This window comes from Bradysia coprophila, unplaced genomic scaffold, assembly GCF_014529535.1.
Source record: "Bradysia coprophila strain Holo2 unplaced genomic scaffold, BU_Bcop_v1 contig_687, whole genome shotgun sequence".
Classification (NCBI taxonomy): domain Eukaryota; kingdom Metazoa; phylum Arthropoda; class Insecta; order Diptera; family Sciaridae; genus Bradysia; species Bradysia coprophila.
Window position 1 is genome coordinate 399,801 of NW_023503927.1, and position 12,758 is coordinate 412,558.

The 12,758-nt window shown below is 38.8% G+C and overlaps 1 protein-coding gene across 1 annotated transcript; it reads left to right on the plus strand.

Annotated features, from left to right (window-relative positions):
* The first annotated feature begins 909 nt into the window (after window positions 1-909).
* On the plus strand, window positions 910-4,962 carry LOC119083507 (extensin-2-like). The gene is made up of 7 exons (XM_037193226.1): window positions 910-918; window positions 1,219-2,160; window positions 2,204-2,219; window positions 2,351-2,622; window positions 2,666-2,681; window positions 2,729-4,659; window positions 4,783-4,962. The coding sequence occupies exons 1-7, from the start codon at window positions 910-912 to the stop codon at window positions 4,960-4,962; spliced, it is 3,366 nt and encodes a 1,121-aa protein (XP_037049121.1).
* Window positions 4,963-12,758: the final 7,796 nt, after the last annotated feature.

Below are 12,758 nucleotides of genomic sequence, written 5' to 3' on the forward strand. Positions count from 1 at the left end.
AGAGTCTTCGGGTTTTCTTTGGATCGGGTTTCAAAAATAATATTCGGGTCGGGTCGGGCTTGGACGGGTTCCAGTAGTATTTAAAAGTTCCAACCAGAAGTATTTAAAATTTTATTAAAAGTATCAATATAAGTTGTTTCTTCACGTTTTTAACGTAATTCTGAAAATATTAAATTAGTTTCAAGCATTTCTCACATAAATTTGAACTAAATTTGGTAAAAAACTTTGACGGGTTATAAAGCTTTCGTGTTGACTTCGGATCGGGTTTCAAAAATGAAAATCGGGTCGGGTCGGGTTCGGGCGGGTTAAGAGTCTGTCGGATTTACTCTGGTCGGGTTTCAGAAATGAAAAACGGGTCGGGTCGGGTTCATCCCTAATCGAGTGACAATCTACACATCTAGTGCCTAAAATAGTATTTTTCATACCTAGGACCCGAAAAGTCCAATATGAAAAATACTATTCCTACCACCGACTAAAAGTCTTTTTTAGCGAATTCGATTCCAGACCTCGCCTTCGGCTCTGTCGGGAAACCTCTCACACGCTAAAACATACTTTTAGTCCTAGGTACGAAATGTACTATTTCGTACCAAGACAGGAAATGACGATTTTTTCAGCACCTGACATTTCAAAACAAAAAATAATGGCAAAAAGTAGAAGAACTTTCCGTTGCCTTTATTGCGAAAAACGTTGTATACGACGTGTATTGTCACACTCGGCCTACGGCCTCGAGTGAGTCACTCAGAGTGACAATCTGCACATCTAGTGCCTAAAAAAGCATTTATCACTCGGTTGTATAATAGTTATTTATACAACCGAGTGATAAATGCTTTTCAGGCACTAGATGTGTACATTGTCACTCGAGTCCGTAGGCGTTTTACGCATTAAAGGCAACTGAAAGTCCTTCTCGAAATGGTTGATGTAAGGATGCATTTTTTTACTTTCGCCCCGAATTTCGAGGGCGAAAGTATCAACTTTCGATGTTGGTATCAAAAAAATATTATTTTACATTAAGTGCCTGTAGCTGCGAAGAAAACCTGAGTATCCCATTAGGTAAATATTTATAGGTTACCGCTAGACACTTATAAACTACAACCAGGCATTTATAAGTTACCGCTATCCATCGCTAGAACTTTATACATTACCGTCAGACATTTATAAGTTACCGCTATAGACTATGATAGACTATGATAGACATAAGCTACAGCCAGGCATTTCCAGGAATACAATCAACCGCCAGTTGAATACAATCAACGGCCCGTTGAATATAATCAACGGCCCGTTGAATATAATCAATCGCCAGTTGAATATAATCAACCGCCCGTTGAATATAATCAACCGCCCGTTGAATATAATCAACCGCCCGTTGAATATAATCAACCGCCCGTTGAATATAATCAACCGCCCGTTGAATATAATCAACCGCCCGTTGAATATAATCAACCGCCCGTTGAATATAATCAACCGCCCGTTGAATATAATCAACCGCCCGTCGAATATAATCAACCGCCAGTTGAATACAATCAACCGTCCGTTGAATACAATCAACCGTCCGTTGAATACAATCAACCGTCCGTTGAATACAATCAACCGTCCGTTGAATACAATCAACCGTCCGTTGAATACAATCAACCGTCCGTTGAATACAATCAACCGCCAGTTGAATATAACCAACCGCCAGTTGAATATAACCAACCGCCACTTGAATGTAACCAACCGCCACTTGAATGTAACCAACCGCCAGTTGAATATAACCAACCGTCAGTTGAATATAACCAACCGCCAGTTGAATATAACCAACCGCCAGTTGAATATAACCAACCGCCCGTTGAATATAACCAACCGCCAGTTGAATATAACCAACCGCCAGTTGAATATAACCAACCGCCAGTTGAATATAACCAACTGTCCGTTGAATATAATCAACCGCTAGTTGAATACAATCAACCGCCAGTTGAATACAATCAACCGCCAGTTGAATACAATCAACCGCCAGTTGAATACAATCAACCGCCAGTTGAATACAATCAACCGCCAGTTGAATACAATCAACCGCCAGTTGAATACAATCAACCGCCAGTTGAATACAATCAACCGCCAGTTGAATACAATCAACCGCCAGTTGAATATAACCAACCGCCCGTTGAATATAATCAACCGCCAGTTTAATACAATCAACCGCCAGTTTAATACAATCAACCTCCAGTTGAATATAATCAATCGCCAGTAGAATATAATCAACCGCCAGTTGAATACAATCAACCGCCAGTTGAATACAATCAACCGCCAGTTGAATACAATTAACCGCCAGTTGAATACAATCAACCGCCAGTTGAATAAAATCAACCGCCAGTTAAATATAATCAACCGCCAGTTGAATACAATCAACCGCCAGTTGAATACAATCAACCGCCAGTTGAATACAATCAACCGCCAGTTGAATACAATCAACCGCCAGTTGAATACAATCAACCGCCCGTTGAATATAATCAACCGCCCGTTGAATATAATCAACCGCCCGTTGAATATAATCAACCACCCGTTGAATATAATCAACCGCCCGTTGAATATAATCAACCGCCCGTTGAATATAATCAACCGCCCGTTGAATACAATCAACCGCCAGTTTAATACAATCAACCGCCAGTTTAATACAATCAACCTCCAGTTTAATACAATCAACCGCCAGTTGAATACAATCAACCGCCAGTTGAATACAATCAACCGCCAGTTGAATACAATCAACCGCCAGTTGAATACAATCAACCGCCAGTTGAATATAACCAACCGCCAGTTGAATATAACCAACCGCCAGTTGAATATAACCAACCGCCCGTTGAATATAACCAATTGCCCGTTGAATATAACCAACTGCCCGTTGAATATAATCAACCGCCAGTTGAATACAATCAACCGCCAGTTGAATACAATCAACCGCCAGTTGAATACAATCAACCGCCAGTTGAATACAATCAACCGCCAGTTGAATACAATCAACCGCCAGTTGAATACAATCAACCGCCAGTTGAATACAATCAACCGCCAGTTGAATATAATCAACCGCCAGTTGAATATAATCAACCGCCAGTTGAATATAATCAACCGCCAGTTGAATATAATCAACCGCCAGTTGAATACAATCAACCGTCAGTTGAATACAATCATCGGCCCGTTGAATATAACCAACCGCCCGTTGAATATAATCAACCGCCAGTTGAATACAATCAACCGCCAGTTGAATACAATCAACCGCCAGTTGAATACAATCAACCGCCAGTTGAATATAACCAACCGCCCGTTGAATATAACCAACCGCCCGTTGAATATAACCAACCGCCCGTTGAATATAATCAACCGCCAGTTGAATATAATCAACCGCCAGTTGAATATAATCAACCGCCAGTTGAATATAATCAACCGCCCGTTGAATATAATCAACCGCCCGTTGAATATAATCAACCGCCCGTTGAATATAATCAACCGCCAGTTGAATATAATCAACCGTCCGTTGAATACAATCAACCATCCGTTGAATACAATCAACCATCCGTTGAATACAATCAACCTTCCGTTGAATACAATCAACCTTCCGTTGAATACAATCAACCGTCCGTTGAATACAATCAACCGTCCGTTGAATATAATCAACCGTCCGTTGAATACAATCAACCGCCAGTTGAATATAACCAACCGCCAGTTGAATATAACCAACCGCCACTTGAATGTAACCAACCGCCAGTTGAATATAACCAACCGCCAGTTGAATATAACCAACCGCCACTTGAATGTAACCAACCGCCAGTTGAATATAACCAACCGCCAGTTGAATATAACCAACCGCCAGTTGAATGTAACCAACCGCCAGTTGAATATAACCAACCGCCCGTTGAATATAACCAACCGCCAGTTGAATATAACCAACCGCCCGTTGAATATAACCAACCGCCAGTTGAATATAACCAACCGCCCGTTGAATATAACCAACTGCCCGTTGAATATAATCAACCGCCAGTTGAATACAATCAACCGCCAGTTGAATACAATCAACCGCCAGTTGAATACAATCAACCGCCAGTTGAATACAATCAACCGCCAGTTGAATACAATCAACCGCCAGTTGAATATAACCAACCGCCCGTTGAATATAACCAACCGCCCGTTGAATATAATCAACCGCCAGTTGAATATAATCAACCGCCAGTTGAATACAATCAACCGTCAGTTGAATACAATCAACCGCCAGTTGAATACAATCAACCGCCAGTTGAATACAATCGACCGCCAGTTGAATATAATCAACCGCCAGTTGAATATAATCAACCGCCAGTTGAATATAATCAACCGCCAGTTGAATATAATCAACCTCCAGTTGAATATAATCAACGGCCCGTTGAATATAACCAACCTCCAGTTGAATATAACCAACCGCCCGTTGAATATAACCAACCGCCCGTTGAATATAACCAACCGCCCATTGAATATAACCAACCGCCCGTTGAATATAACCAACCGCCAGTTGAATATAATCAACCGCCAGTTGAATATAATCAATCGCCAGTAGAATATAATCAACCGCCAGTTGAATACAATCAACCGCCAGTTGAATACAATCAACCGCCAGTTGAATACAATCAACCGCCAGTTGAATACAATCAACCGCCAGTTGAATACAATTAACCGCCAGTTGAATACAATCAACCGCCAGTTGAATATAATCAACCGCCAGTTGAATACAATCAACCGCCGGTTGAATACAATCAACCGCCAGTTGAATACAATCAACAGCCAGTTGAATACAATCAACCGCCAGTTGAATACAATCAACCGCCAGTTGAATACAATCAACCGTCCGTTGAATACAATCAACCGCCCGTTGAATATAATCAACCGCCCGTTGAATATAATCAACCGTCCGTTGAATATAATCAACCACCCGTTGAATATAATCAACCGCCCGTTGAATAAAATCAACCGCCCGTTGAATATAATCAACCGCCAGTTTAATACAATCAACCTCCAGTTTAATACAATCAACCTCCAGTTTAATACAATCAACCGCCAGTTGAATACAATCAACCGCCAGTTGAATACAATCAACCGCCAGTTGAATACAATCAACCGCCAGTTGAATACAATCAACCGCCAGTTGAATACAATCAACCGCCAGTTGAATACAATCAACCGCCAGTTGAATACAATCAACCGCCAGTTGAATACAATCAACCGCCAGTTCGAAGAAGAAGAAGAAACTGAATACAATCAACCGCCAGTTCGAAGAAGAAGAAGAAGAAGAGTGATAAGTCTAATTCGTATTTTGCTCCGTAAAATTTAGAAAAATAACAGTTAAAACCAATGTGAATAACCCAAGTCAGCGTTATCCAATATTTTAGTGCATGTTCATGCTTGTGTATTTGAAGTTTCATCGTTTGCGCTGCATTTTGCTTAGGAAATTGAACTATAAAGTGCCGAATGCGAAACATAACCTCACCAGATCCGGTCAAAACATACAAATACACAAATTTGTACGGATTGCTGCAGTTACAATCGGATATACATTGTAACATTGCTTGATGCTAAGTCACCTGTATCAGAAATGTGTTCTGTATTGTGCAGAGATTAAGTCACAATTACCTTTGTATCATTACGCGTTTGCACGCCTGCGTTAGCATTAAAAGAAGTCTGCTGATAAACCAACTTTCATTGGTCGACGAATTTTTGTGGGTAATGTTTTCCATTTGCTGTTTATAGACGATTCTCAGTCATCTTTTAATTAATTTTCCTTTTCATTTTCCATACGTAAAACCGAACGATAAATTTGCAATTTCTATTGTGAGATTCCCGATTGTAAGAGCAACCTTATGTAAGTCCAAAACGAAAGACCAAATTTTATCCCGCTCTTCCATTCGTGTGAATCAACTAACTTAACTCTAACTGGTTTCTATAAATTGTGTAAGATCGAAACGTAAGACTATACCCGAAATTTTTGTTTTCAGAAATCTTCTTTCTGACTATTTCGGTTGCTTAGTGCCAGTCATGAAGCTGCGTGTGTATTACCAGAATGTTCAAGGTCTTAAGTCGAAGACCTACGAGTTCAGGTCTGGCGTCCTTTACAATGACTATGACGTTATAATATTGTGTGAGACGTGGCTGACTGACGATTATGATGATTCTGAGTTGTTCGATGATAGGTATATAGTGTACCGTCACGATCGAGACCGGCTGCTGACAGGAAAGAATGATGGTGGTGGATGTCTGATTGCAGTAAAGAGAGAGTACTACTCGATGAGGATCACTGATTGGGAACTTGAACAGGAAGACGTTTGGGTATCGTTAGACCAGCTCAATGGTAGCAAAGTTTACTTTAATGTTCGGTATGTCCCCTGCAGGAGTTCTTTTGATGTTTATAACATCCAACTGTCAAAGATTAATGAGGTAGTAAATTTGATCAAGCCGAACGGATCTTTTGTGTTGGTCGGGGATTATAACTTAGCTGATACTATAACGTGGGTTGCCGAGACAGATGATTGCTGCAAGGCTTGCAACGTCGTAGGGAACATTGCTGGTTCGTTTGTGGATTTGCTCTCTCTGACAGGTCTCAATCAGTTTAATACCAAGCGTAATGTAATAATCGGACTTTAGACCTCGTTCTATCGAATTTCGAACCTCATAAGTTGGTTGTCGATGATGACGATGACCCGATCGTTCGTAAGGATATCCATCACCCTCCAGTTTCGTTTATGCTCGATGTTTCCCCTCTCAGGTTTCTTGATGAAAGCCGTCCGCCAAAGAAAATTTTTTTTCGAGCCGATTTCGATGTGATGAGTGAGCGGATGAGTCGTATCGAGTGGAATAGAGAGTTTGATGGGCTTAACGTCGATCAGTCCGTTCAGAGATTTTATAGTTTGGTGTCAGGTCTGATTGACTCGGTTCCCTTAGTTAAGAGCGCGGTGAAGACCTACCCTTGTTGGTTCACGGGTGATCTGGTAAAGTTGTTGAAGTTGAAGGTTAGAGCGAGAGTCAAGTTCCTACGCACGAGAGACCCAGTTGATTACTCGATGTTTTCTCTCTTGAGAAAGGAGTTTAAGTCTCGTAAGAGGCTGTGTGAAGAGGCTTATATTGACGATATAGAACAGAAGGTGACCGTGAATACCAAAGCTTTCTTTTCCTACACTAAGTCTCTGAGGAAAACCAATTCTGTGCCTAGTCAAGTCCATTATAACTCAGAATCTGCTGCGGATCCCGATTCTGTGTGTATTTTGAAATATTTCGCAAGTGTCTTTAAGCATAATAACTATCATGACTTTGTTGTGAGTCAGTTAGCTCCGGACCTTCACATTTGCGACGTTACCATCGATGAAGTGAAAGTCATTCTGGACAAGTTGGACCAGTATAAGGTTTCGAGCCCTGACAACGTCCCGTCGATTTTTTACAAAAGACTGTCTGCAACAGTCAGTGTTCCGCTGGCTATCCTTTTTAACAAATCGCTTCATGAAGGTGTGTTCCCATCCACTTGGAAAGTCAGCAGCGTTACACCGGTGTATAAGTCAGGTAAGAAATCTGATGTATGTAATTATCGACCGATAAGTATACTTGCAGCTGCATCCAAAGTCTTCGAAAGAATTGTTTTCAACAGAGTCTACTACCATGTAAAAGGATATATTACTCCTGTTCAACACGGTTTCGTCACTGGCAAGTCAACCCTAACAAATTTACTAGAATTCGCCGTACAAATCACCGACTCTATACTTAATGGTGGTCAGCTGGATGTAATCTTCACGGACTTCTCCAAAGCATTTGATCAAGTCCCACACACGTTGCTGCTGCTAAAAATTCAGAATTTTGGTATCAAATCAAATGTCCTACGCTGGTTCCGGTCCTATCTATCAGAAAGAACGCAATTCGTTTTGATCGGAGGAGGTAAATCCAATGGATTCACGCCATCATCAGGAGTTCCACAAGGCTCAATTCTTGGTCCACTACTGTTTCTGTTATTCATCAATGACTTACCAGATGTCTTCACTTCCACCTGTTCGTTATTTGCTGATGATAACAAATTATTCCGTAAGATCGAAAGTGCAGCTGACGGTGTTTGCTTACAATCTGACATATCGTCCTTCTCATTGTGGTGTGTCGAAAATGAATTGAGCCTTAATCCGAAAAAATGTTCCGTGCTGTCGGTAACCTGCAAACCTCAACCAATTGATTATCACTACTACGTCGATGACAACAAGATTGAAAAGAAATCATCCAAAATGGATCTGGGTGTCAGACTCAACAGCAAGCACAGTTTCAACGATCATATATATGAGACCACAAAGAAATGCTATCAACTAACTGGGTTTTTGTTCCGGTCTACGCAGCAATTTAAGCGAGCAGAGAGTCTCATCAAGCTCTACTATGCTTATGTACGCAGTAGGCTGGAGTACTGCAGCACTGTCTGGAATCCATATTATCATAAATACTGTGAGCAAATAGAAAGAGTCCAACGGAAATTTACACGAATGCTATATTATAAGTTCAACTGGCCTAAACAAGACTATCCGACAAGACTCAAACGGTTAAAAATGAAATCACTTGAAACTCGGAGACTGGAGTTGGATGAAATGGTTTTGTATAAGATCGTTCATGGTAAAATCGAAACTAATCTATCGTCACGGCTGTGTGTATCTCAACCGCAACGATTCACCCGTCAGAATGCTCATTACCTATTCTACCTACCAACACCCGCGTCGAATATTCAACTTAACTCTCCACTAGCGTGGATCGAAATAAAAAAAAAGTAAAATATCAGGACGTAACATATCTGATATACGGTTCCACTACCGTGTGGATGATGTACCAGCATTTTTTTTTCTCAAAACTGGTTATATCAATGCAGCGAATTTTGTGGAACATTGTTGGTGCATCATAGCCCACCAACAATTTGCATGCCGCTTTAAACTAGTCTGGTGTTGTAATTCCAGTGGAAAGAATTACAGCGACGTACATTTACAGAACATTGATTGCCAATAAAATGCCATTGTAATTTTTGGGGGCACAATCGTGTTACTCAGTGCATAAAGCAATTAACACTGAGTCTGCCAACGTTTTGCCGGATGTTTGCACACAACCTTTGGGCCCATTTCTGCGAAACTCTGCTACTATTCAAAGTTCTGACTCACTACCAAACAATTGGTTGCCAATGCAATGCCGTTAACGTCTTCATAGACATATTCGTATTTCAGTGTGCATTACCCAAAGAAGACCACGTTTTTCTATGGTTTGCCGTACGTTCTCACATAGTTTTATACTTCATTCATTTCTGTTATGAGCTAGGCAATTGAAATTTAGAATCGTTACCAAATAGTTGACTCCAACCGTAACACTAAAACTACCTCAAGATTACTACAGTTTCTGTCAAAGTATCGATTAGGAATGAGACCTAGTTTAAGACACCAATAAGCCAGTGGCAGCAGATGACTTAATTAAGTCAAATTTATTTCTACGGAAAAAAGCACTTCGACGAATAACGTATAAATCAATTTATCAAAGTCTACACTGAAATAAATCCTTTCGCTTCCTTGCTTCACAAATGCGTTGAACGTTCCACCATTTTTTTACTAACACTAGAACAGCCTTCCGTATTTTTTAATGATTTTGTCCAAATAGTCAATCCGAGCTTGAATTTGGCTCGCCAAGTAATGGTTGATACGAGTAAATATGACTGATTTTTGAGAAGTTACAGGGAATCAAAATGATAAGATATTGTTAGCAGTCAATCTGAATCAATTTATTTGTAAAGAATACTAAGCAAGATAACTTCCACTCCGATGCCAATAACTTCGAAAGTTTATTTAAGGAAAACCATCTTACATTCGTTTATAACGACAAATTCGATTTACATTTTAACTGACAATTTATACGAATTGCTTGATTCGTTGACAACACGGACCGAATGATTTTTTTTGTTTTTAAAGTATTTGCGAGCTGAAAATCTTACAGATTTCTTAGCGACAAAAACCTTTGATTTAATGATAATTTTTAGGCCGTGTGTGTTCACTTTAAGGTAGGGACTGTTCTTCTTCCCAGCAACTTTGATATCCGATCTTAAATATGTTTGCTGAAATAAAATTTGATATTTACTAAAGCAAAGTTTAGTGAAACCAATAAAAATAGTACTAACAAAATCAACCATATCCAAATCCTTAATGTCGCTACAGTTTACTTCGTATCGGACTTTTTTTGCCTTCCGTTTTTTATTGGTCGGTTTTTTAGGGCCGTTACTTCCCTTAGCAGTTGTTACCACGGGCGCTGCTATCTCAGTACGCTCAGCCTCAACAATTGTGACCCCAGGTTTTGGAGTAATTTCATGACTTATCGGATTTCTCACGTAACGTACATTTGGTTTCTGCTTTCGTTTCTCTGAAGCGTCAGATACCAAAACTTCTCTCAACAAAACCGATTTTGATTTTTTGATGTTCGGCGAAGCGGCCTCTTTTAAATTTGTCAATTTTTTCTTAGAAGACCGTAATTCACGTTTGGCATTTGCAGGCTTTTCCTATAGTACGAAAGTCTTATTTAATTGTCCCTAGAATTATATCGTTTTTGATTTTATACCATGTTTATATTTTTCGAGATTTCGCAGATTTTTATGATTTTCGTATGTTGCACAAACTTCATTTGTTCAATGACTACTACAGAAAACAAATCAATGTCGCGCAAATATGTTCATCGTAAGTATAAATAAACAATCATTAAAAAAAACTGAAATATGCCATCATATTACATTACATATGAACGCGATATATATTCAGTACTCTATTTAGAGTTCCACTCATGCTTTTAGTGCGTTGGACAACATAAAATTTGTATCTAAAATGATCGGTGTCGCCAAAATTTTTCTAAAAAAAACTACGAAGAAATTCATAACGACTAATGATGCCGTTTTCAAGGAAAATTGTATAATACAGCGGTCCTTTTAGATGCAAATTTACTACGCATTTTTAAATATAAATATTCATCAGGACCTGAAATTCAGTACTAAGTCAAACAAATTGTTTAGGATCCTTTTAATGTACAGACTGTCACAATTTCGTCGGAATTCACTGCTATTATTTTATTTCCGGTATAGTCTAAAGTATATTACTGTCCTGCCTTTTATAAATTATTTTTGAGCAAAAATTGCTCCGTGACTACCGTGAAATTTTCGTTTAAAATCTGTAAGATATTGTTAAACCTATTTTTAAATGGAAGTCTAATAGATTTCGAACATTTTGGTTTCAAAACAATGAAGCTAAAGAAGTGATAGATGATATCAATAAGCAATACTTTAAACAAACTTACTTGTACATGTAAGTGGTGTAAGTGTGCTTTGACATAATCAAAACAAAAAATATTGAAGTAGGCCTTCATGTTTTTGCGTGTCCTGCCAATTTTTTTTTCGAGGCTCGCAGCAAAATTTTATTGTTCGATTTATTAAAGTCAAGGAACGGTATTTTGGTCTGAAATTAATTAACGCGAGAACGAGTAGATGAAAGACATGTTATGTAAGTATAAATACCTAATAAATACCTGGATGGACTCAAGTAGAATACAATTTAATTTCAGAAAATTAGAAAATTAATTTCATTATGCGGCTGGTAACATCTGAGAGGAAAAAGTGGCTGCATCGATATGCAAAATATGCAAGATTGAGCTGAGACACGAGATTTTGGACTGGATTATGGTATGTTTTTAAAATAACTGTTGTGCTGTTGTGTTTCGAAGGTAATCGGTAGAAGACGCAAATATGCTTGTCCCTAGTGTCAGTTTTAGAGAATCTGTGCCAATTAGATCGAGTCTTGGAATATTTGCGTATGCGAAGCAAGCCTTAAATTGATCTTTCAATTAACAGTTTGCTAATGTGACCTCCTACCAGTAAACGTGAAATCAAAAATTATAAGAAAGAAGCACTCTAGTACCCTAAAAATCCTCGTTGGGCTAAATATTGGGCCTAATCAATTTTATCTGTAAGTCCACTTTTCATTGACTTTATTTTACAACGTATGGATTAACACATTGCAGAATAATGAGCACGCTGGAACTTTAGTCACCCTGGAAAGTATTAAAGAAGTCAAGGGTTACCTCCAAATAAAATTTAAAAAATCTAAAATTTAATTTTGGATTTTTAAGAAATTTATTTGGAGGTATTCCTCGACTCCTTTACTGATTTCCATGGTGCCTAAAGTCGACAAGTCACAGTAACCGGCAAAGTGTTAACTATTAGAGAGAAAGGAAAATAAGTCAATGAACAAATTTCCGCTGTCAACGGTCTGATTTAAAAAAAGCCAGTTGCGTTTATCAGAAAATAAATGCAATTTTTAAGTAAAAATTATGCTCAAGTCATCGCGGTCTAAAAAAATATTTCTGGATTAATTGAATTGCAGTTGGAAAAATTGTTGATGTTTCTATGACGACAACAATGTAAGTTGAGCCCAATGTATCCTTTAAAGTGGAAATTTCGTAATGTACCAGGCAATGACCGTGCCAATGTTCCAAGCATCAAGTAGTTTAGAACATTCATCCTTGTTCCCGAAAACTTGTTATCTTCAGCCCCAGTGAGCCGTAAATAAATTCTGTACATTTTCATTGATTAAAACAGCATGCAAACATGATAGGCAAAAAATTGAAAAAATCTTGAAAGCTTTGATCCCTTGATTTTGAAGTTGTTCTGTGGAACTTGTGTAACTTGTGTGTATGTTTCCACAAATAAGTTTTCAGTGTAGCCAGTAGGGCAGTAGCTA